Source organism: Centrocercus urophasianus, unplaced genomic scaffold, assembly GCF_019232065.1.
Source record: "Centrocercus urophasianus isolate 14NV4802_14NV808 unplaced genomic scaffold, USGS_Curo_1.0 seq_16, whole genome shotgun sequence".
NCBI classification, from domain to species: Eukaryota; Metazoa; Chordata; class Aves; order Galliformes; family Phasianidae; genus Centrocercus; species Centrocercus urophasianus.
In genome coordinates, this window is record NW_024884711.1 from 4,329,360 (window position 1) to 4,355,131 (window position 25,772).

At 41.3% G+C, this 25,772-nt stretch overlaps 2 protein-coding genes across 10 annotated transcripts in view; one reads left to right on the top strand and one right to left on the bottom strand.

Moving 5' to 3' along the window:
• Window positions 1-9,312, top strand: part of UBP1 (upstream binding protein 1) — a 30,491-nt gene extending 21,179 nt beyond the window's left edge. For 2 of the 3 annotated variants that reach the window (XM_042817192.1, XM_042817194.1), the window contains 8 exons: window positions 2,278-2,381; window positions 3,119-3,173; window positions 3,387-3,480; window positions 4,574-4,664; window positions 5,179-5,288; window positions 6,636-6,778; window positions 7,242-7,293; window positions 7,497-9,312. In XM_042817192.1, the coding sequence (XP_042673126.1) occupies window positions 2,278-2,381; window positions 3,119-3,173; window positions 3,387-3,480; window positions 4,574-4,664; window positions 5,179-5,288; window positions 6,636-6,778; window positions 7,242-7,293; window positions 7,497-7,534 (687 nt within the window). In that variant the 3' untranslated portion in view covers window positions 7,535-9,312. The remainder of the gene's footprint in view (window positions 1-2,277; window positions 2,382-3,118; window positions 3,174-3,386; window positions 3,481-4,573; window positions 4,665-5,178; window positions 5,289-6,635; window positions 6,779-7,241; window positions 7,294-7,496) is intronic. The other variant, XM_042817193.1, reaches the window with a different exon arrangement.
• Window positions 9,313-9,513: 201 nt separating this feature from the next.
• FBXL2 (F-box and leucine rich repeat protein 2) overlaps window positions 9,514-25,772 on the bottom strand; it is a 51,334-nt gene continuing 35,075 nt past the window's right edge. For 6 of the 7 annotated variants that reach the window (XM_042817198.1, XM_042817199.1, XM_042817195.1 and 3 more), the window contains 10 exons: window positions 24,360-24,428; window positions 24,178-24,273; window positions 23,738-23,864; window positions 23,476-23,550; window positions 20,006-20,136; window positions 17,429-17,489; window positions 15,656-15,700; window positions 15,071-15,127; window positions 11,907-12,123; window positions 9,514-11,502 (listed from right to left, as the gene is read on the bottom strand). In XM_042817198.1, the coding sequence (XP_042673132.1) occupies window positions 11,282-11,502; window positions 11,907-12,123; window positions 15,071-15,127; window positions 15,656-15,700; window positions 17,429-17,489; window positions 20,006-20,136; window positions 23,476-23,550; window positions 23,738-23,864; window positions 24,178-24,273; window positions 24,360-24,428 (1,099 nt within the window). In that variant the 3' untranslated portion in view covers window positions 9,514-11,281. The remainder of the gene's footprint in view (window positions 11,503-11,906; window positions 12,124-15,070; window positions 15,128-15,655; window positions 15,701-17,428; window positions 17,490-20,005; window positions 20,137-23,475; window positions 23,551-23,737; window positions 23,865-24,177; window positions 24,274-24,359; window positions 24,429-25,772) is intronic. The other variant, XM_042817201.1, reaches the window with a different exon arrangement.

The following is a 25,772-nucleotide window of genomic DNA, read 5'->3' on the forward strand; positions in this document are numbered from 1 at the left end:
GGACGGCCTTTGGTTGGACGGCCTTTGGTTGGACGGCCTTTGGTTGGCTCACTTGTGGCTGTAAGAGCGCACAGACTCCCGTGCTGAGTCACTGCACGTCTGTAAGTGCAGTGCAGTGGCACCGACTGCTGTCTGGGGAGGGCCTGCAGCAGCAGGGAGGTCTGCCTGCTGTCTGTGATCCACTCCCAGGGTCCACAGTTGTCACGTGGGATGTTAGAAAGGCTCCAGCCTGCTGAGTCTATGTGGACTTGACACCTAGGATTTTGTCTAAGCCTTTTTTTCTGCAGTGTGGGACAGTCGTGTGATTTTGAAAGTGTAAGCAGATTGTATTAATTGCTAGAAGACACTGGAAATGTGTGCCAAAGCCATTTTTTAGTTTTCATGCTAGGCTTTTTTTCTACCTTGGACCATTCAGAGTTAGGTATCGCAGTGCTCAAATGCTCATCCCTTCCCTCCATGACCTGCATGACAGAAGGGAGTAGACCTGAGCCGATGGCCGTTTTGTAGGATCAATATTATGTAGCACCGCTACTGCTGTTGCTTGTTGGCTCTGAATAGGACTGAAGTATGTTTTCATGAGAAGAAAGGCTGCTTGCTTTTGGTTGGGCTTTTCTTTTCCTGAAATATCTCAAATCTGCTTCTTTCTTTAAACTCAGAGCTTTGTTGTGAAAACTTCAGCTGAGTGACTGAAAGAAACACGAGCGGCATTGGTTCAAAGCCTGTTCTCTGATACCAGTGCATTCTTCTGACCATGAATGGAGATGCTTGCAGAGCTGATTCTTAAGTGGAGTAGTGGCTGAGGATGTACTGGTTGCAACTGTGTGTTCAGATTAAAAACAATTTGTGTTAAACTTTAGTTAGAGAATCTCAGGAAATTAGGGAAAATATATTTGGCTTCAGCAATGTTTTAGCAAAACAGCTCATGTTCCTGTGTTGAGCTTTTGGTTAAAATTATGCCTTCGGGGCACGTCATTCTTTGAGGTGAACTTGAAACTTGGCTTGAGTAGGAACAACAGCAGGCTATATACAGCATGGGAGGAAAAGTGGCTGATGCCTGAGGGTCTTTGTGTGGCTGGCACAGGTCAGAGGTTGGCTTTGACTGCGTGATCAGTGACAGCGTGTACACAGTGCTAGTAGAAATACTGATCTGAAGGAATTCTCAAACAAAGATTTGCTGATTTGCAGGCTGTTGGCATGCAACTGTTTGAGGCTGTATGCTCCATGCCATAGAGCTTGTTGTCTTTTTGTGACAAGTGAAGAGTCCAGCACAGAAGTGCTGTTAACAGTTTTACAGAAGGTTACAGCCACTATTGCACCTGTTTATGGTTTCTCCCCAGCTTGTGGAAGGATCTTTAAGGGAAAGTCATTGAAACAAGTTGCCATTAAGTCGTACTTGTTTCTGGCTCCTCTCCCCGTGCAAAGCTCTGATAAACTGTGGAATTTCTTTACTGGTGCACAATGTGTGTATCAGAAACCTGGGTTATTCTAACAGGTACTGTCTGAAATCACTTTATCTCGGGCTGCTTGGTTGGTCTAATGCTGTCTCATAACATACCAAGTCTGGTTATCATTTTTATTTAAATGATGAATTTGCAGTGGTGCTGGGGGAGCACTACAAGCTAGTATAATTTTGAAAGGCCTTCATCATGATAGTTTACAAAATAAGCCAGAAAAGACTTTAACTGAGCTGGTTAGCTGGCTCATCATACACGTGTGATGGCATAAATTTCTGCATAACAATTACAGCTTACTGAGCAACTTAGGAAAGGCAGTACATGCAGTACAATTTTTAGTCCTACAATCAGTTAGTAACAGTTTTCATTTAACAGGACTCAGGTTGTATTTAATTGCTGCCAGGATGGCTAGATTAGATTGACCAGCAATGTGAAATCTAGCCTCACATGTTTCCTTACTGCTGCTGAACACCTGTTTTATACCTGCTGTTAAGCAGCCCCTTCGTGCAAGGGTGAAGGAAGTTCTCTGAGCAGATGGCTTGGGGTTGGTTGGTTTTAATCAGAGTATTCTGTACAGGTTCTCTGTCAGTTCCACCACTGCTACCTTCGTTGTGTTAACTGTGAGGGTGTAAGTAGGAGTCTTCCAGAGAACAGGGAAACGCTGGCTTTGGCTGGGAGTATCTGCATGTCATGTATGGGATGGAGGGAATGGGTAAAAAAAGTAAAGTAAAAAGCCCCACCTTGGATCTGAATAAAAGAATTATGCATGAAAGTAAAAAAATGTGTTGTTAAGAGAAACTGAGTTTGAATTCTTCACCTTCAGTGCTCACCGTGGCCTGATACTCCTACGACATTTGTAAACAATAGCCCTACTCCTGCTCCAACTTTTACCTCTGCTCAACACAATACCTACAGTGTCCCAGACAGGTAACTTCCTTTTCTGTTGCCTCTCTAAAGGTTGCGTGTGTAAATCAGGTATATTCAGAAGTGCCTTCTGAGTTAATCTAGAAGCTTGCTACTGCTTTCTGATTTCACTGGGAAATGAGTTTTATTTCGACCTGTGTATTTGTTTGACATATGCTTGCATTGCATGTTTCTAATGTAATTTCTTTTTGCTTCAAAAATTCTCTTCCTTGCTAAAGAATACTGGAAATTTTTCTTCTTTGGCATATAGCAAATACTTAATCTTGTAATGGTTTGCATTCAGTCCCTATCAGTGTTCACAAACTGTTAGCTTCCTTTTTCAGTAAGAACTCTGCCTTCCCCTCACACAGTTCATATAATTTGTGAGACACAAAAGATCTTCACGAGCTTTTTAACAGAAATTGTCTTAGTAAAAACATGTCCCACTGAGACGTTAATTAGGCTATTGCAATTAATCTTGGGTGATCAAGGAATAATTCACAGTGGTATTGTCTGTATAGGTTTGTAAGCCTCGTATTTTACTGCCTCTTCTGCAGTCACCCTTTAAGACAGACAAACACCCATGTATCCTCCCATGACTGCTGGCAAAGCTGCTCCTCCAGTTGACAAGGAATATGGAGGTTAGGAACTGGATGGTGGTGTATCAGGCTGTGATGATCTTTCTCTTAGATATAAGTTTATTGAGTCTCAGCCTATGCATTTTTTAATTTGTCTTAATGCTTTTTTGTTCTCCCCTGTAGCAATTCTTCCTCCCCAAATCATCAAGGAGATGGAACCTCTCAAGGGTCTGGAGACGTGAGTGTTTGCTTCCTGGTACTGATTGTGGCTGCATTTGCACCAAGACGTGCCTTTGATTTATTTATGCCTTGACATTAACACCAATTGAGGGAAAGCATTTAACTGAGGGAGGCTTCAATACTTTGGGGTGTACTTTTTTTTTCTTGCTGTTTTCTTGTTTTGTTCAGTTTTTTACATACAAATGTTCACGTCCAGCCTTGTTTCTTATAGCAGCTTCATCCTTCAGCCACAATCCAGGAAACGCAGCAGTGGTTGCTCAAGCATAGGTTCTCTACCTATACAAGACTTTTTTCAAATTTCTCAGGTATTGCTAACTTCTCTTTTATTGCAATAATGAGCAAGTTTTGTGTGGAAAATTACTCTGTAAAAATAATGTGGCACCAATATTTATCATATTTTACTTATTATGTGTAATTTGCTTATTAAATGCTGAGTTTATTTGGACAAAGATCCTTGGAAAACTTTTAAATCAGTTCTTCTTCCTGGTACTCTTCATATGTTCACAGCAGCCTAATACTGTCTAACAGATTTCCTTTGAAGCAAAAGATGTGTGTAGCTTTTATTGTACTACTTCAGTTGTTTTTTATGGCAGTATTTATGGGCAGTGATGGCAAATCATTCTTGCTGGCTTTTATCTGTGCATTCCTAGATCGTCTGTGGATTGTTTCCATAAATAAAGGCCAACTTTTTCTGTCCTCCCACTCATTGATTACAGCCACTGATTTTTCAGACTTCAGTTTTCATCGTTGACACCCGTGCCATTTCTAAGAAATATCCTTCCATTTTGTGTTTAGAACTGATCAGTATCCTTCACTGAAGCTTCCTTTTCTAAAGTAAATGCTCTGGAAGCAGTTGGTTTCACAGCTCACTCCCAGGATCACTTTAAGAAAGAAAAGACCTGCTCTTGTGTGGAACTATCCCACCGACCTGGATTCGCTCTGCAGGCTGCCACCTTACAGACTGGACTTGGCTGTTTTAGTTACAGCAGCCTTTAGCAGCATCTGGTGTATCTGGGTGCAGTGTAGTAACTTGAGAATGTAGAGGGTGTGATGTGCTAGTGGGGGTGATTCGATGAGGGATGGTTTGGTGAGGATTACTGCACGTGAGAAACTATCACATCCCATTGCTCTCTGTGTTTGCATGTGTCTAAAATAGGCTCACATGTGTGTATCTTAGTCACTGTCTGGGTATAAAACAGTCATCTGTCTCAATAGTGTCTTGCAGAGTTTGTAGTTGTTAGAAGATGTGGAAAGCTGCTCATTGCTTTGTAGTGCTGGCTAGTGCCTAGGAGCAAGTGGGCTTTGTTATTCTTGGTTTAAATGGACGTACAGATTCTTCTAGAAAAAATCATAAATATGCAAGAATAAACTTAGTAAAATCCTCATGTGTTTCTCCAGGTGCTGATTTATTAAAGCTGACAAGAGAAGATCTGGTACAAATCTGTGGTCCAGCCGATGGAATTCGGCTGTATAATGCACTGAAATCCAGGTAAAACACGGAGCACATGGCTGAGCAGACTTTATTCTATTGCTCCCTAGAACATGGAGATGCAGGAATTGAGAATTCAGCAGCTGATGGGCCCTGAGCGCTGCCCTGGGACTGGCAGCAGTCAGATGGAGGTTCCTGTGGTCCTCAGAGCAGCCCTGCTGAGCTGTGGGCAGCAGTGGGCGCAGTGCAGTGCTCAGCAGCAGTGACCTGTAGGGCTGGTACCGGTGGGGCTGCGCACTGCTGGCTTCCTGTATGTGTGAATTTGTTGCCACAGCACAGCGTGGCACATGTAGGTGAGCTAAGAACAGCCTGAGGCTTTGGGATGTTACACGTGTTGGCTGCAAGCACAGAAAGGGTCTTGGTTGTGACTGAAATAGGCACTCACTGCTGGGAGCCTTTATAGGAGCATTTCAGGTGTACTGTTGACGTAACAAATTCACACTTGTGGCAGATGACTTCTCGTCCTTTCAGGGCAGGGAGGCATTTCTGTAAACGTGGGCTGTTTGCCTTGCAGGTCTGTGAGGCCCCGTCTAACCATCTACGTCTGTCAGGAGCCAGTAAGGAGCATACAACTGGAGAGACAAGATGCAGGCAACGGTGATAGCAGCAATGGTGCAATATATGGTACGGAGCAGGGGTCCCTTAACGTGCTGTCGTTGTGTCTGAGAAATGTAAAACAAGATGGGTGTGGGGGGGAAAGGATGGTGAGAAGATGAAATTCTGTTCCTGAAACACAGCAAGCGAAACCACAGGAAGGTGTGTTGAAAAGCACACGGCTTGTTTGTTAACAGTGCATGACCTTAAAACCTCTCAAGGTTGACTCCTCGATTTTTCAGTTCACTGATAAAACTAACTGTAGTTAAACTGATAATTAATTAAAGGACTTTCAAATTAGCCGTGCTGTGTTGCACAGCCAAGATACACTAACTAGATGCATGTGGAAAGCTAGCTGCAAGTTAAAGGCTTAAATTCACAGCCATCCTTTAGTTACATTTTGCTGTCATTTTCTGTGCAGCTGAACTAGAACTGGTGCAGCCTGGACAAGGAGAGGCAGCCACTGTGTTACTTTCCTGTGGCTTTAATGTAGTTTTCCTAGGACATAGCTCAGATGGGAACCTAATGTTTAATTGTAAATTCACATCAATCTTAAGAGAGTGGAGCTTCTTGAAATCACCTTTTTCTTACTGAAGAGACATCCGTGCCCTCAACCAACCATCTGGAATCCCTAACCTCTCTGGGCTGCTGCTGTATTGGTAGCTGTGTTTGTTCCATGGGAGAACTGAGGTGGAGGAGGATCTGTACATAGAGCCCTGCCTGTCAGATATGTGCTTTGTTCTGGGTATCCAGTCTGTGGTTTGGGAAAGAAGCAAGTCCAAGCGTAGAGCTGCTATGGGTGTCTGGCACTATTAAGTAAAGAGAGAAGACTCTAAATACAGCATAAAACCAATGAGCAGCTACTTTGTCTTACTGTTTGCCATGTTGTATTTCAGCCCCGTTTCTCAGCTCTGAAGTGTTGATAAGAAAACTTGTTCAGAAAGGTGAAAAAGGTTTTTCTTTACCAAAAAGATGACAGCCCACTGTTTCAAGCAGCAGTGTCAGTACGTCAGAAGCATTATTGTCTTTTGAGGCACTCCAAAACTACTTCCAAAGTCATCTTCAAGTGACTCAAAGAGCTGTTGAAGCCCATGCTGATCGTGTCTTGTGCAGGACACAGGAAAAATGCAGGAGTTTCCTTCAGTGTCAGCAAGCAGAGCCCCCCCCCCCAGGCAGAGAGCTGTGCTCCTGCCTTACCTTGAAAGAAAAGGCACGGCAGCTTGTGCTGGGTAGAGAGTCCAGGGAGAGCAGAGGAAAGGTGTCTGCAGCTTCTAGCTCTCTAGGAGCCGGGAATATCAACTAAGTCAGGTTTTTTTCATCCAGTTTCCCTTTTCCAGTCAGCCTGGTGCTTATTTATGTTCTTTCTTTTCCTGGCAGTTTATCATGCAATCTACTTAGAAGAAATGGCAGCCTCAGAAGTCACACGCAAGCTTGCTTTGGCATTTAATATTCCTTTGCATCAGATCAACCAGGTTTACAGACAGGGTCCCACTGGCATCCACATTCTTGTTAGTGATCAGGTAATGGGAATTTTTTTATTCAAAAATAGAATTTTTGCAAAATTGAAGTTTTTTTAATATGTTGCTGTTTTGTCGGTTTGGTAAAGCAGCCTAGCATTTTCAATCCAGATAATCACAGACTAAGGAGAGAAAGAGCACTGCTCTGTGCAGTTGTGAGGTGCTGCGTTCATTACTTGCTTTGTATCTGTTTTGAACACGGCCGAAGGCAGGGACTGGCTGAGTACTGCTGAACACAGCTTACCCAGGTGCTCTGCACAGCCACCACTAAGAGGCTCCTGTCTGGCTCTCACCTGGTTGACAAGTGGTATTGAGACATAATTGGGTATATGCTTGTCACATCTGGACACTGGCTGAGCACGTGCAGTTGCTCATAAAGAAAAGGCTGTTTTTAGTATCTGATGCAATTATCTGCGCTGGGCATACGCAGGAAGGTTTCAAAAATGTTTTTTTGTTGTTTTTTTAGATGGTTCAAAACTTTCAGGATGAAAGTTGTTTCTTATTCACCACGATAAAAGGTACGGTATCTTGTAACGATAGTTAAGAGCGTGGATGTTTGTTGCACCACCAAATCTTGCTTAAGGCAGTTTCAAGTGTAATGCTTCAGAGCAGTAGTGAAGCCCTTCTGCATGTGGAACCCAGGTCCATTCCTCAGTGTTTGGTGTGTTGCTGGAGAGGTTTGGTTCTGTTTATGTAAGACTGACGCTGCTTTCTCCTTCAGCTGAAAATGGTGAAGGCTTCCACATAATTCTGAAGTGATGCCACACGACTGCTTGACTGATACTCCAGTGCTGAACGAAATCCTGCCTAATATGAAGATCATCCAAGAACTTAGGATCTAGCTTCACCGTATAAGATGTTTCATATTGAAAACACAAAATGACCTTTCTAATGAGCTGTTTGATAGGTGAACTTTCTTGTCACTGCCATAGCTACGTGTCCTCATGAGAGGTATAATGCCATGACAGCTTACGTACAGGCATGGACGACAATGTAAGCACAGGTGCTTGCCCTTCATTGAAATAAGGCAAATCACGGCCAGTAGATACAGGTTCTAGAGTTGAAACACTGTTGCTTCTCTGTTACCTGTATCCAGTTGGAAATGAATGTAAACTTATTTGAGGGCATTTAGCTTTCTGTGCCAGTTTGTCTGTGACTTGCTTGTACCTTACGCTGGTTTTATTTTTTGATGTTAGCAGAGCACATATTAATCTGTGTGGAGATGAATAGTTAAGCTGATAGTGATCAGGTTGTCGGGTCTCGGAGAGTAAAGCTGTCACAACAGCTTCTGTGTAAATTGTGTATAAGAGTGTATGTAAGAAGTGTAAATGCCAGAATAGGGCTTGGAAGAAGCCCTAGACAGATGCAATATATGCATGCAGCAAACTGCATTATTAATAGTACCTTATTGGAGGGATTAATACAAATCCTATGGGGTACCGAGTAATTGTGTTTTGCTTTAACAAACTTAATGGAAAAGAATTGCCTATGCATCCTTTATTTTTTAGTTTCCTAGGTTCTCTGCAGAGCGCCGCTGCAGTTTAACTCTTTGCTTGTAAGGTGTGGGGTTGCACCACGCTGGCAGTGAGGTGGATCGTCCTGACTTAACGCACTTACAGGGCAGTTACCCACAGGCACCAGGGGCTGCTGTTGCTTTCATCACCACCGAGCAGCCGGCCCAAGGAACACTAAACGCACACCCTGGGAGCCTCCCCAGCAAACCCGTGCTGGAGGCACTGTTATGGCTGAGTGTAGTTCCTTCTCCGTTGACTCTTCTTTGCCCTCAGATCCATACTGTACAGCTGGTACAGTGCCTCCTCCATCTCACCACGTTTCACTTGGCTCTGAAGCAGGCAATGCGCTTTTTCAGCATTTTGGCTATTTCTTGTAAAGACGTGGCACAGCATCTCCTGCGTTAACGTTGTTCCAGCTGTTTAGGTACTCAGAAGGGAATACTACAGAAGGTATTGAATGACGGTTTCTCATCGGTCATTTTGTGCCTTTGGAAGTTTCCACCTTGTTCTCTGGCTTAAAGCTTGGCAATACTTTGCTTTTTATGCTGCAGTGTTCACTGTAAACAACTACTACAGCATGTAAAAAAGCAACTTTGTTTTTTTTGTTCCCTCTTTCATAGCTGGCTCAAGTGCTTAGCAGAAAAGCTTTTTAAACCTGTAGCGTTTTGAAAATTAAAATTCATCAAAGCTAGAGTTTCTTTCCTATTCCTTCTGCACTGAAAATGAAACTTTCTGTACTTTTCTGCCTATAAGTTGTTCATCTTGGGGTATTGTTTGATCCTACTATTTTCTTGAACTGACAACAGTCTTTTCAGCTCAAACCACATTCAAATCCAAATGTTTTATGAAAGATTGATTGGAAAGTATCCAAATATCATCTAATTTTAAAGAATATTGAAAGTTGTACAGTAGTTTGTCCAGCTCACTTGAAATTGGAATTAAATTATGGCACCAGCAAATTGCTTTTGTTTTTTAATAAGATGTACACATTTCAATTTAAGTATAATAAATGTTTTTCAATAATTTTGTAAACATGTTTTTCTTTTTATTTGTCGTCTTTTTGAAGAGTTATTAGAGATGCTTCTGCTGAGAGTTGCAGACTGCACCACTTCCCCTCACAGAGTGGCTGGTAAAGGTAAATAACTGAGGCAGAGCAGCTCCGTAGTTGATCTTGTTTCTCAAAGGAAGTTTATATTGGGGAAAAAACTCCAAAGCAATCAGTAATTGACATCAGCTGATTGTTTATTTAAGTGTCCTATACCAGAGTAGGTTCCATTTGTTTTTGTACATCTTTAATGCAATGGACATACTTACAAGGTTCATTATGTTCTTAAAAAAAAAAACAAAACTGAGCCAACCAAAGGCAACACTTCTTGACATAGGGGTACCAATGACTTCCCTGGTGCAGTGGAGAATAAAATCTTGAAACTCTTCATTACAGCAGTGCCTTACTGGAAATCTAAGTCTGATTGTAACAACACTCCTCTACTAGTGTGCAAAATGAGCCCTGATTGATGGGCTTATTCTGCAGTAGAAAAGAAAACTGCACTGTCCTTTAGGTATTTATCCTTAAAGTGGAGATCTTCATTTACCATCCCTGTCACCTCTGAATGGGTACAGCAGGATAGTAACGTTGTTGGTAGCCACTGAGGTCTTAGTGTTCACATCACTTAAAAAGTAGTTCAGATTTATGACAGATGCCGGAATGCCCCGGTAGGAGCTTCTCGGATGGCTTTGTTAATGAAGCCAGTATTTCTGTTAGATTTCAGTAAACACGCAGGCCCCAGACTCTTAAAACATAAACACACACAACCAGTCTTAGGCAGAAAAGCTTTCTGAGCTGTTGAGTAGTTTATCTGTCTCAGATAATTAGGTTGCTTTATATAAAAAAGTTCATCTATCTAATCCTCTAGCACTGGAAAACTAAGGATGAAAGCATGGCCTCAAGAGTTAATACTTAATTATTTAATTTTTTTAATTATTATTCAGAAATTCAGAATTTTTTTAAATTATTATTCAGACATTGACAGCTTCTTTAATAACCCAGATGTGAAGAGTTTGCCTTTCTGCATTTGAAAACCACTGGTTTGGTTCAATTCCTGCCCACAGATCTGCATCCCTACAACACAAGGACAAACAGCTTGACCTCAACTCCCCACTCCATCACAGTTCCTGCAGCTTAACCTAGCTTCCATTCCTCACCTCAGAAAAGCAGGAGCAGTGCATCCCTCTTCCCAGAGCTGCTCCGTCCTTCCATTACAAACCAGGAGGTGACTGAGGACACAGTAATGGCATTACAGTAAGCACCGTGGATGGCTGTGGCAGCTCGTTTCAGCAGAGTGCACAAGCTCCCCCCCAGTGGATTTCCAACCCCTTTTAACAGCTGATGGCATGGGGCATAAAACGTGCTTCAGTGACGGGCAAGCTTTATCCTAACTCGTAGTTCAACTGAGCCAAGTTAAAAAATTTGACAAGTATTTATATAGTTATCATGAGGTACAGTCTTTACCTTTTGACATTACCTATTATGTCCTGTTAATGTCATTAAATGCAGTGCTGGATCATGAAGAAGTATAAGCTGTTTTGCTGGAAGAGCACATGACTACCTTGCATTTTTGGTCGACGTTTGCTAAAGCTGATTTGTCCTTAAACCTGATATTTAATCTGCCACGTATATTACAGAACAGCAGGTTCAGTTTCATCCCGTGTCTGACCTGAGCCCCATCTTACATCAGAGCTCATGCTGAATACAACTTATAGAAGTGCTTACAGATACAAACTCACTTCCACATTAGTGAACGTTCACCAAATACCATAATGCTGAAACACCCCCGCGTTGTACACAGCACTTCAGTTCTCATGCCAACAGAAGGAAGGAGTCACTAGCACAAACCAAAGCATCACCAACTTAATCCACATCTGAACATTACAGTAAGACTTTTTACCTGGAAAAAAAAATGCTCTTCTCGTCACAAAACTGGATGATCAAACATCACCATTGTAACTGTCGGGAAACCAACTCCTTCCACTGACTTGCAGTCCAGTTCTTTTCTTCAACAACAACAAAAAAACTAAACAGAGAATGCTGTGTGGTTGCACTTTGTGTCAAAGAATAATGCAGCATCTGCAGAGGCGCTGTCCGCTCCCTCCGACCGAAGGAGGGGGAGTTACTGGAGCAAAGTAAGCATGCACTTTCACGTGAGGTCGATGAGCCTGTGGATGAGAAGTTTGCATTTTAATGGGAAAGAAGTGAGCATAACACAGCCAAAAATGAGCTCTCGTTGGGGTTGGCTAGCTAAAAAGCATCAAGCTCCCCAACCTCTTCTCCCAGCACGTAATTCCTGCATTCCAGCTGCATAAATATATCATATATGTGCACTGTATGGATATAAACACACAGTTCCAACAGCAAAAGGATCTAGAATTGTAAGCAGGCAAGTACTGCAGCTCATGTAGAAAAGCTATGTTCTGTGGGAACACAGACGGGAGCCTAACAGAACGAGCTCAGGTGCTGCTTCCCTGCCCTCCCTTGCCCGGGACACCTACAGGACTACTCCCACAATCACAAGAAGAATCAGTGAGGTGGGTGCTCCCTCCAGAACAGGCCCACACAGCACCTACTCGGATTCTTTTGATTCCAGCCCGTGTGACTTGCTGGCAGTCATACAGCTCAATTCTCTCCAGGTTGTGGCAGTTCTCCAGGTGTTCCAGGGTCACGTCAGTGATGAGCAGGCAGTTATCAAGCTCCAGTACTTGCAGCCGCTCGTGACCACACGTGCTGTTGCTCAGATGAAGAATCCCATCATCAGTGATCAATTCACAGTGAGATAAGCTCTGAAACAGAGAGGTAAACAATATCAATACAATTCTAAATGAGTCAATCTTCCAGCCACCAGCAGTTGTCTTCAGCGTCTCTCACTCCAGTGGTTAAAGTTGCAAAGAATATGAAGTTTAAACCCAGAACCGTAACAAAAGAAGCAGTTCAGTTAACAGAAGAAGGGCTGTACTTAATTTTTAACTTGGCTTCCAAGTAAGTAGTAGAGCTTAAGAGCCCAATTAGGTGCGTCACTGGCCAACTCCCCAACACCCTCAGCTCCTGATGAGTGGCAATCCATTGCTGCATACCTCGGTCACCAAAAGGCCCCAGCAGCGCATCCAGGGTGCCGGAAGCAGGAGACTTTAAAGGATGATCAAGAACACATGAGGAGTGACTTTCACAGCTACTGTAATAGAGTCAGTTTCCATATATGCCAATAGGACCGAGTTTATATAGATCTGCAAAGGGGAAGGGTGAGCCAGTAGCCAGAAAGGAGGATGAGAGATGGCTCTCTGCAGCTGTCCTCTTTCCCTCACCTCTGGCTGATTCCATTTTACTCACTCACCAAGTTGAGCTGCCAGCAGTGACTGAGCAACGCCACAACTGCTGCATGCTGTCTCCAAAAAGTGACAGAGATAGTAAATTTGTCCCTATCAAAAAGCATTTTATCTCATGCTTACATTCTGTGAGTCTATTAGCTCTTTAAGTAATTAAGTTCTCTCCTATATTCACTTCTATGTAGGAAACCTTGAGCATTTGATCTGGCTCACAGTCTGGAAACAGTCAGCAACTGCAGGGTTAAAGAACATTTCTAACAGTCCTGCTGTTTCGAGGAAGGACAGGAGCTGTTGGCACAGCAGCAGCCTGATGGCTAATTAAGAGTTTTCCATCCCAGTAAGTAAGCAGCTTATAAAATTCAGCTTTCCTGAGACACCATATTTGGTGCTGAAAGAGCAATACAAGATGTACAGCTGAGTTCAGAGGACTCTGTAAAACAAATATGCAAAACTGACTTCATGTACCTGTTAAAAAGTGTTAGGAACATGGAATTTCCAAATGTTTTTGATTGAAATCTTTAGAATAAGGAGATACAGCCATTAAAAAAAAAATAAATAAATCAACACATTCTAAAGATTGCTTATAAATCAAATATGGCATGAATATACTGTGCCAGTAAGAAACATTATGATAAACAGAGCTAAAGAATTCAACTGTCTTTTCCTCTCTGAGTCTACCCATGAGTGCTTCACAGTCAGTGTCTACTAATCTGAGTGCACTAACTTCAAGCAGATCCACTGGAAATTACTTCTCAAGTCCAGTAACTAAAAAAACATTAGTGAAGATGTAACAGTTGGTTGCAATGTAACAGTGCTTTCCCTTATTTCCATGGTCTAAGCCTCTGAACACCAAGAAACAAATTCAAAGTTGTCTTCAACTTCAAAATACCTGTTTAAACTGTGAGTACACCGGGATGTATGCTAAACCACAGCCAGACAACAGTTTACTTGATAATACATGATTTCAAATCTAAAGTATCAGGATTACTTCATGTAGGTTATCTGCCATCTGCTTGCTTTCCCTGTGATCACCACCCTGTTCATTCACAGGTTTGAGTACGCATCCTTGCTACACACAGGATACACACATCAGCGGAAAAGCAAGCTCTTCTGACTCCCTTTATAAAGCTGTCCTTACACCACTGCCACACGTCCCATCTGTGGGCTAACAAACAGAGGAAGATGCTCAGTTGGTGTTAGCAAACAGCAGCAGGTTAAGAAAAATACCTGAATGTTATTCATTTCTATGATCTCTCTGGTAAAGCGCTGGCAGAACTGGTGCAAAAGATCTTCTGCCAGTGCTGCTGATAGCTGGGATTACAACACAAGAACATATCCATCACAGAATCACAGATCATGTAAGTGACCCCCATCTCCTGATAACCTTGGTTTGGCTTAATGTTAAGAACAGTGGAACAGAAATGAAGTGGGACAGTGAGCAAGGAAAAATCAAACCCATCAGCAACAAATACTGAATAAGGCTCTCCTTTAAAAGCCATCTCTCCCCACGCTGCTGCCTTAGTAACACTGAGCTGGAAAAACCAATTCACTTAATGAAGCAGCAAGCCCTCCTTTAATCCCATCTAAGAGCAGATTATAAAGATACATGTTCTCACAGGTACATTCCAAGTAACACATAACAGATCTACACTTAATGGACAACTGGCCCTGAACAGAGAAGCCCTGCTCTAAGGGCATTCTAGGAATTAATTATTATGGGGTACTTTGACCAGAGGACAGCCAAACTCCCATCACCTGAAATTGTTCTGATGTTCAGGAAGATGTAACCAACCACTCCCTACAAACAGTGCTGTGCAATACTGTGAGCAGCGCCCTGCTGACGGCACCCCAGTCCTCCCCGATCTCTTTGGAAAGGTCAAAAAAAACCTTCTGCAATTTAAGTCCTTGGGAAAAGCTGCATGCATGCAAAACTGATTACAGAAGAGGATTTGGATTTATCTTCACATAGTGATTTTTTTGCTGTTGTTTATTCAGTATTTGACTTGCTTCAGTCTACAACTTCAAGTGTCTGCACCCCAAGGAAACCATTACTGAACACACAAAGATAACTATGAAGCATCTAGGTACTGCAAATTTCCCATAAAAAGTTTTATTTCAATTGAGGAATCACATATGAAGGACATTAACCATAAAATATAAACCTTCTGGTTATTACTAACTTGGTAATCTCTTTTATCAAACAGTGAATTTAAATACTTGGTAGTAATTCGTTTCCTATAAAATACTTATGGAATTTTCTTTTTTTTTTTTGACAGTATTGCCAAAATACTCTTCTACTCCAGGAAATTTCTGTAGCTGAAGAGTGGACAATTGTACTTTATGTCACAGAGATGTTGCAAGTGTTATATATCAGGTGTTGAAGCTCACAAACAGAAGTTACACTTACCAATGCTTGTAGTTTAGGACAGTGTATAGAAAGTTGTATCAAGGTGCTGTCAGTTATCTAGAAGTAAAAAAAAGCAACAACAGTAAGCTGCCAACAGCGGTGAGGTGTGTGCATGTGGGGGCACCAATCAAGGAAGATATCCCTTCCTTTACCAGATTCAAGCTGTTTTTTTCCTCCACCATACACTTCTCTGGCAAACACCCAATCAGCTGTTACTCACAACGTATTTCCTTGTACAGAATTTTCCACTTTTATTTACTCTCAATAACACAGCACTTACCCTCCCACTTCTCTTCCCAGTCAAAACAAACCCAAAACACTGCAGCAACTTTAATTCAAAGTGCTGGTGGTTCTGGAATGGGCTGACCACAGAGGTTGTGGAGTCTCCTTCTCCATGCAGGAGACATGCAGAACTCGCCTGGATGCCTCCCTCTGTACCTCCTGTAGGGAACCTGCTTCAGCAGGGGGTGGACCCAATGATCCCCAGAGGTCCCTTTCCAACCCCTACGATTCTGTGATTCTATGCTGTTACTGGCACTGCATTCCCACACTGCATGCTCTGTACTTTTTAAAATGAAATCTCACCAAAACACATTCTTCCAAGTCCATCTTCTCCAGCTCGTGGCAGTTCTAAAATATACAAAAACAGCTAAGATGAAATAAAACAACATACAGATGTAAGATAATGCACGAGTCCAGTAATGTGGGAAAGCACAACCTTCAAGAAGAAACTGAGCTAAATCCCTTCAATTATTTGACCACCACCAAAGAACAAAAGTTAAAAAATGTAAAAAACCAAAAGCAATACATCTCCCTCTCAAAACCTTCACATTTTCAGCCTTTTCTCTTAATCAATGATGTTCGCCCTCTTTGCCCTGCAAGATTTGTTTGTCATCAGCACTCACCCACCCCTGCTTTCAGCATTCCCCTCTTGGCAGGATTCGTACCAATGGCATTTACAGCCTTTGTATTCAAGATACCTCCTCAGCACGCAGATGAATTCAATTTCTGCATTCATCAACCTCCATCAAAGTAATCCGAAAGACACCACTGCCTCTGAAACATCTCTCTTTACCACTGAAGTTTTAGCATGAAGCCTTAAAAACAATTTGTTTTGCTATCCGAAAAAACTAAAACAGAGTCTACTTTAAGGCTGGGAGAAAGCTGTACTTCACATTGATTGCTTCTTTTTTTTTTCTTAGGTGATAATTGAAGCAATTTTTCCAACATTCTTAGTGACCCTGCTCTCTTCTCACTGGTGACAGGACAAGGGGAAATGTGCCAGAGGAGGTTTAGGTTGGGTATCAGGAAAAACTTCTTTACAGAAAGGGTTGTTAAGCACTGGAATGGGCTCCCCAGGGAGGTGGTTGAGTCACCATCCCTGAATACATTTAAGATCTGTCTGGATGTGGTGCTCAGGGACGTGATTTAGTGCAGGGTTGTTAGAGTGTGGGTAGTATGGTTAGGTTGTGGTTGGACTTGATGATTTTTAAGGTCTTTTCCAACCTGAGCAATTCTGTGATTTTAAGTGCTTTTGTTACCTGATCATGACTAATTTCAAGAAAATGATGTCACCTTGTGACCTCACAGCAGAACACAGTGCCACGCTGCTCAGACCAAGCCCAGCCCTTGTTAGCAGCAGGCACAGGAGGGTACCATTTAATTGCAGCTCTCAGAGGCAGGCCTGAAGACTACTGAAAGCTCCAGGCTGCAGTGGTGAATGATTAGAAAATCACTCCGTTTAACCACTGTGGCTGGAAATACTTTCATTCACGCCAAATGCCAGTAGTGTAAATTAATCCTGCTTACACACTCTACGTTTGCGTTCAGGTTTCCTAAAGCAGCAAGCACACAAGTGTAACTTCAGGCACTTGGTACAGTCAATATGCTTACCTTTCCACAGCACGAATCATGGCATGAGTGCTCACAGTTTGTAGCATATGGCTGAAAGCATTTTGAAGCTTCCAAGGGTGCTCAGAATAACCTACTATATGATGGTATTTTTGGATGCAAATATGACAAGGGTATTTAGCATCTTTATAGGGTAAAGTTGGCTGGAATGTGTAACAATGTTAGACTTCTGCTAAGCAAAATAAATTCAATTCAAACATACTAAAAATACAGGGGAAAAAAAAAAAAAGAAAAAAAGAAAACAAGAAGGAATCTATTAGCAAAATAGATTTAAACTCTAAGTGGAGTCCAGCAATAAAATAAATCTTAATCCTGTCCCCGCCCTCCAATGGACTCTTTAATTGATTTTTCTTTCTCATATTCCTTCCCAGCAGGACAACATCAACTCACAGCTGCTCAGCAGCAATGAAAACAAGGTGAGCTCTAACTTTCTGAAATGACCCTTACCCGTGCTAAAAGGGTAAAACCAGCATCTGTGAGCTGTGAACATCTTGCAGCTTCCAAAATCCTGAAAAAGTTGGAAATGGTAAAGCAAAACATTAATTCAGGGGAAAGCAAGTGTATCTGAGATAGAGGTCTATTGTGTGCAACTCAAAAGCTCTTAACAGCAAAGGCACGTGCCTATTTTTCACACTGATTGGCAATTAAAAAGCACTGGGCAGACTCTGGATCCAGCTCCTCAGAAGATTCTAATAGACAGAGAACAGGATCAAGTGCAATCCTCAAACCTTCTCAACATTTAGTGAAAAACAGTGTACATAATTACAGGCAATATTAACCTCTTCAGTGAGTTTTCTCAAGAGTTATCAGAAGAACCGTGTGGGAGAATATATCCTGAGTTAAGAAAGCACAGGTAAAGATCCTATCTAAAATTCCTGTCATTTAAATGCACAAAGCTGGGAAGCCACCAAATTGAGACACCACTTAGTATCAGAGCCTGTGTGCAAAGCACTGTACAGCAACCTACTAGAGGACAAAGAGCTTAACCCCTCAAAGCCCAGAACAAAAACCAAGAAACTACACCACCACCACTTTAGAGAAAATAACACTGTCAGCTAATCTGAGAATCACCTAGGATGCCATTTAGGACAAAGGAAAACAAAAGGAAAAAGCAAACAGAGAAAACCAACAAACCCACAAAATCACAAAACAGATAAACAAAGGTTCACGCCGTGTTTGTTACCCTTCTTCCTCCTTTCCACATTTAGTTGAGACCTCAACCACATTACACTTCCAACATTAAAGGGTGAGAATAATGACATCTTCACACAGCAGTGAAGACTCTACTTGGAGCACATCTGGTTGAAAAGTTCTGAAGATTAGAGAAGCAGGGGATAAGAAACCAGAAGACTGTCAGGCTCTTCCTGAAAGAGGGTGTGCACTCAGCCCAAGAAGTCTGCAATTACATTTCCTCTTCCCTTTCAACCCAATTTGTAAAACCATCTGTACCACCTGTCCTTCCATCACACACTCCTCCGCAGTATCACTGCAAAGGCTGAAATGTTCTTTCTGCTGTTCTGCTTCACAGTGGCCACCTTCCCCCTCGTGGCACAGCCGAGGACCAGCAGCTTTCATAATAAAGGCAGGCTTCCCAACAGGAGTGACTATTTCTAGTTACGAAGATATTATTTTCTAGAGGAAAACAATTCTTGCTACGCTTGTGCTTCCCCTGGAAAGATCTGTGCAATTAATAGTGCTTCAGACTTTAATTTCCCATAAATAAATGAGCTAGGAATCGAGCTGGGAATTTGAGAGAACTGGAGAAATGAAAAGTCTTTCAATAACAGCACGGCTTTCTTAAGGGACACAGCTGAGTGTGTCAAAAGATAAGTTGGCCCCAAGGAGAAGCTCTTGTAATTATGAACGGTAACGTCAGGGAGATCATCACGCCTCAGCTGTCTCAAGGAAAGGTTTTCTGAAGTAACAAAAGCTCTTTTGTCACTCAACAAGCGACAGGAACACTGCACACCAGCACACTGCACACCAGCACACTGCACACCCGCTTCTGCCACTGGAAGATCCAAGAACGTGCAAAGATGGAGATAAAACCAATACCCATGTTGTAACTCGCTGCTCTCAGAGTATGTTAGATTCTTACACTTGCTATAAAAAGCACTAAGAAAGTTGGAGAAGAACCAGCTCCTGCTCCTTTATTACCCAAAATGCATCCCTCAGTGCTCGCAGATACTAACATACTCCACATCAGAGATCAAGACTGCCACAAGGCACTACAAAGCATGGTAAGAATGCATATATAACAAAATCTGTACTGTATGGGAACTGCTGAATCATGGCCTGAAGAACCTCTGAAGACCACCTGAGGCGAGCACTGAGTCAGCCATGGGAGCACAGGTGAAGGCAATTCAGCTGTGTGATGGAAGGGCTGGAGCCTGGCTGCGCCTCTCCCAGACCCATTTAAGAGCTGACTGCCAGTGGGGAAGGATCTTCTTTGGTGATCCTTCCTTTGGAGTTTCATAGCAAGTCCAGGATACAGGTAAGCATTCTGTCTGTTCTGTTTTGGTATAATAACTGCATAGCCAAATTCTCTGGTATATTTCATAACTATAACATCTGTACATTTATTGATTATACACTGTACATACAATATTCAGGTATAACTTACCTATCTTTTGCAATATGAATGATTGCATAAAACCAAAAATATCACAAGATATACCACAACTACAGACACTTTCACCTTACAAAAAAAGTAGTAGGCCTTATCTTTTTCTCACTTGGTTCATAATGTTCAGCTAAAGAACTGAACTTACAGAATCTACATGTTCATTTGTCATATGTTTATTTTTTTTTTCCTGTGTATGATAGACTGTATTTCTTCTATAGCTGCATTGAGGACCAGCCTTTTAGTTTAGATTCAGCTGATACCTCTAACTAATTTCACTGTAAAGGTAATGCAGAGCTAAACCAAACTCATGCATATCAGCTGGTATCTGAAGAAGTGAAGCTGATAGACCAGGTCAGTAACAACAGGACACACACACAACATGCTCATGAGATACTCACTTCAGCCTTGGGCAGTTTAGACCAAGTGCTGTGAGAGAAGCATCTGTAAGGTTGCAACAGCCCGAAACACACAGTGACTGAAGTCTATGGCATCCTCTACAGATTTTTACAATACCTTCATCTGAAATTTGCTGCAACACAGAAGAAGTTGAAATTGCTCTGTTATTCAGTTGTCTGACAGGAATGAAAATCTAGTCATATTTCTGGACTCTTTGTCACCCTGTATATAACCATGGACAGCCTGTAAACTTTCAATCAAAAATGCCATTAGGATAACTTACTGGCAATGTTGAGAATAAAATCAACATAGATGATTCTTCTTTCTCTCTGCATTTTTCCAAACACAGAATACTGTTCAAATGCCATCTCAAGAACAGAAGCAGACTTCGTTCTTCTTGTTTCTCTTTTAATTTGCATTTGCTTTACAGTTTTCATATAACACTTCCTTTATTTTTTTTTTTTAAATGTAGCTGCCATTATGTGAAACATCTCACTCCAGTTCAACAGCAGGAGAACCACAACTACAAAACCTATTTTACACTCAACAGTAGAAATCATTCATCCACACTTAAGACTCAAAGAATGGAGTTTTTCCATTTCTCAAAACTCTTCCATAGTTGGCAGACTGAAAAAAAAAAAAAAAAAAAAAAAAAAAGCCTTTCTCAATATGGAAGATGAAGACAACAAACTCTGAAAAAGGCAGCAATCCCAGGTAGTCTCAACACAGCTGTGCATAAAACAGCAACAGGAACTACATTCTTGGATGCATGTGCAAATATTTGTTTATTTACAGGTAATCTGTGTTGGAAAAAGTGTTCCTTCCTCCACTCGTTCCTATTCCAAGAACTTAATTTTTCTGCTGAACAGCTAATCCTTCATGCTGAGGCAAGTCTTATTTCCTGGACTAAGATTATTCTTGCAACGGTAACAAGGTCCTCTACCATATTTCAAATTAAAAGTACACGCTTCTTTTATAGGCCTCCCACCTAGGTATGCTAACACTACCATAGCATATTTGCTCGAATCACTACCACAAACATCACCTTTTAAGGTGATGTAAACAGGATGGGAAACTGCAGTTGAGCACAAAAGGTTATCACCTTATGTTCCTTCCCCAAAACATTTCAGTATCAGTAGTTTAAATTTGCAAACTTTTCTCTCAAATGAAGACAGAAAATTAGATTTCTTCTCATTGTGGGTCCAGAAAACCTTGCATCAGCTACAAAGATAAGTTTTGATTAATACTACTCATTATTAATAGTCCAATATAAACCAACTATTTTTTGGCTTCGATCCTCCCAGAATATGATATTTTTTGTTTCCTTTGAGATACATTCATGACATAATTATTGAGTAAACAATCTACTTCATAGGTAGGGACCATGCAGAACCTTACGCTGCTGCTGGAGATGGAGCAAAAACTTTAAGTTACATACAGGAATATTCTGAGACTGTTATTTCAATCCCTCTTAAGAAAGAAAAGTGGACAGAAATGCCTGCAAGTCCCCAGCTTCTACATTCCAGAAATGGGACCTTATAGATGCAGTTTCCAGAGGTAGTGTCAGTTCACTTTGCAGCTACTGGACTTTGCCTGTCATTTTAAGAGGTCCATAAAACAAAGCTGCTAGAATTGAAGTATGAATCATATGAAGTACAGGGAGACCTACTGTGTAAAATCAGTGGGAGCCCTTTAATCACAAAGAGCTTGGCTGCTTCTGGAAGCACACTTCTAAGCCCAGCAAGCAGGACATACTTGCTGAAATCGGCTTCAAAGCACGCCCAAATAAGTAGGACATACATGCTAGCAACTCAAAAATTCAAAGGGAAAATTTTTTTCACTTGTGATTTTTGAGGCTTGTCTATTTATACATATTTTTAATATGTAGGATCCTCACCTGGGGAGGAACAACCAGACACATCAGTACAGGCTAGGGGCTGACCTGCTGAAAAGAAGCTGTGTAGAGAAGGATCTGGGTGACCTGGTATACAGCAGCTTGGCCATGAGCCAGCAGTGAGCCTGTGCCAAGGAGGCCAATGGTGCATTAAGAACAGTGTGTCAAGGGAGGTGATTCTCAACTCTGCCCTGGTGGGGCCACATCTGGAGTACTGTGTCCAGGTCTGAGCTCCTCAGTTCCAAAAAGATGGGGAATTTGTAGTGAGAGTCCAGTAGAGGGTCACAAAGATGACAAAGAGCATGGAGCAACTTACTTTAGAGGAAAGGCTGGAAGACCTGGGGCTGCTCAGCCTGGAGAAGAGAAGGCTGAGGGGTCATCTTATTAATGATTATAAATATCTGCAGGGTAGGTGTCAAGACAGGCCAGGCTCCTTTTGTTGGTGCCCAGCAACAGGATAAGGGACAACGAGCACAAACTGGAACACAGGAACTCCCATATGAACACGAAGAAAAACTTCTTACTGGGAGGGTTACAGAGCACTGAACAGGTTGCTCAGAGAGGCTGTGAAATCTCCTTCTCTGGAGACATTCAAAACCCAACTGGACACTGTTCTGTGTTACCTGCTATGGGGAATCTGCTTTAGCATGATTGGACTGGATGACATCCTGAGGTCCTTCCAAATCCCTATGATTGTCATCTATGTGACAACAAATATAGCAAACAAAAAATAGTCCTATGAAGCATAAACTGAGGAAATGTTTCAGTGCTTGAATTCATGCAGATTTTATGGCATGTTCCAGCAATAAAACTGTAAGCAACTTTCCAAAAGGAAAAAAATCTAACATTTTAATTATTTGAAGGTGCTTGACAAAGGCCCTAATACTCAATTTATTTCAAACTTTTCTAAAGATTATTTATAGCTGAGCAGTGATTTAACTATGTTTCAAGCCTACAAGATCTGCCTCGCTCCTAAAAAGTTAAATCAGAAATAAAAAAAAGCAGATGTAATACAGCAAACCTAAATTGTATGTACTGTAAGTACAATTTAATAAACATGAATGATTCCCCATTATTTCATCAGAAATGAAGGTCATCTTCCATCGCTGTTGAAAAAAGCATGTCCTTCTGCTATTTAGATGGTTCTGAATCATTTCCCAGTATGATGCCAATAGATTTTTACTCTCCATTATGTAGCCCACAATATGGCTTCTGCTCAATTAGAAATCTTAACCTTATGAATGGATCAAAACGTTTGACCTTAACAGATGGGAGAACAAGAATTACATTTGTGACACTGCATGTTTTAGTACACACAATTCATGAGAGTTGAATGCATGCAGTTAATTCTTACTCTGGAGCTTGCTACAGTCAAAAGACAGAATGATGAGAAAACCCATTGTAAATCCACACTTAGCTGTGGAACTACCAGCATGCTCCACAAGATATCTATTATACACAAAATTATCTAAACTGCAGACATATACTATTTGAATTATTTAAGTGTGTCATTCATTAGCATTTGGAAATGGTCTAAGATTCCTAGAGAATGTATCTTTTGAAGTACCAAATACTTACTGTGCAGGACTGCAAGTTCAGGATTGCAAGCTCATGACAGTGATTTTGAATGTGTTTCAATGCTTCATCTTCTAACTGTATCAGCAATTAAATTGGACAAAGGAAAAGAAACAAGAAATTATAAGCAAACTGAAGCAATGTATATATCTTGTAATACTGAACAAAAGACAACAACAAAAACAATACACTTTTTAAATTCATGGATTTCAAAAAGCCAAAAGAAAAATTTTATTCCTAAAGGATCACCCAAGCAGTTATGTACCTGTGTGCAACCTCTAAGAAATAGAGCTTTTAGTCCACTACACCCTTTCACCAGTGCTTCAATACCATCCTTCGTAATCTGATCACACCAGGAAAGATTCAAATGTTCCAGATTTCTGCAACCCTCACTGGGAGAATTAGAAAAATACATAAAGTTAAATCCAGCCTTCAAATAGTCATAACAGTGGGAAACCCAAATTAAACACACTGTTAGAAATTAATGATAGCCAGTGGACCGTGCCAGGCCTCCACAGAAAAGTCAAGAGAAAAGACCACACACAAACATCATTGTCTACACCCAAGAAGTTCTAGATATAAGATACAGCCAGTGCTGATGCACAGTATTAAGGTTCAGCACTGTGGTTTTGTCTTAAAACTTTATTGTATATTGAACAGTTCTTTAAATTATTTTCTTTAACACAAAACACTACATCTTCTTACCTTAAGCCTTTCAAAGAGCTGTTTGTGATGGCTACACAAGATGTCAGATCCAGATGTTTCAGCTTGGAACAGAATCTGCTAAGACTGTAACACGTGCTGCAAAACAGCAGACACACTAAAAATACCTTCAGCTACTTCTTTTTCCAAATTTCACCATCAAACAGAAAAAACCTTCGACTTACCTGTCAGTGATTTTTGTGCACCCGTTCAAATTTAAGTGTTCGATGTTTCTACAGTTCTGTGCAAAGGTCCTAAAACAGCAACAAAAAGCTGGAGAATTACTATAATGCCAGAAGTTATGATTCAGTCACTAGAGTGCGCTCTGTCCTGTAACTCCTCATCTCAGCCAAAAAACTCCATCTTCAAGCCATACAGTAGAACATCTGTTCCAGTGATTGCCTTTTTATTTTGCTACTCAAGGCTCTGTCTTGGGTAACTCCAGAAACTAAGTGTTGTTCCTCTCTCAAATACCACTTGAGAAAGGTGTTTATTTCTGCCATTAAACAGAACTGATTTGCTTCAAATGCCTTAACTGAAATCATTAAAGGAATGAATACAAAGGTTGAAATGGCACATCAGATACTTACTAAGCACAGTTAAGGTGCTGGGAAGAGTTGTTACACATTTCATTACTGAAGCTTTTGTAGGTACCATTAAGGAACTCACTCCCACATCAAACAGAAAGAACATGCCTTGCACAGCACAGAAGTGGGATCTAGTCTACTTGGACTACTAAGGGAAAGCCCTGTGGGCTCTAAATTAGTTATTTATTATTTTAAAAATTAAAATGCATCTGTGTGCACCACTGGGTATGCACGCTAAAGATGATTACAGCTATTACACCACTAAAAGCCTGTATATATCATTAAACTAATTACCCAGGGAAAAAAAAAAAAAGCATCAACTTTCTTTTCATCTTTTCAGAGTAATGTTTACAGCTGCACTGCATTTCAGAACACTGTTTTTATGCCCGCGTTTCCTCCAACTGCATGGATTTTATTGGCAGGGGTGGAGGAAACACACAAAAACATTTTTGTCTGGAGGCCTGCCATGGTTAACAGATCCGACTACACACTCAGCTGGTAACAGCTTCCTGGCTCTCCTGTGTGGACTGAAAACAATGGAAAAAAAAACAACAGAATCAGCAGCAGTAGACTGGTGATAGTTTCCACTTGAATACTTAAAACAGCTATTCCAAAATTCACATACTGGAGTGAAATTTGCAATCGAGACACTCTTCAAATCACTTGAAAAGACACTATGCTCTGTAATAACTTGCATTAACAGCCTGTGAGATTCAAGCAGGGATGTGTCTGTACACAGATGCCACGAACATTCAGCACCTGCACAGCCAAAGCCTACTTTGATTTCTGCCTGTTTTTAAATGAAATATGGATGCAGAAGAAGGAAAAAATGGATAATTCATATCACTCCCAGAAATACTGAAAGGGTCCTGATAAGACTCATCTTAATGTTTTGAAACTTTTAAAGCTCATACGTTTACCATTCAGTGGTTAATTGCAATACCACCTGCTTGTAAATGCCTCAGACACAGCCACCTACACCAGTTATTACAGATGCACTTGTGTATAGTG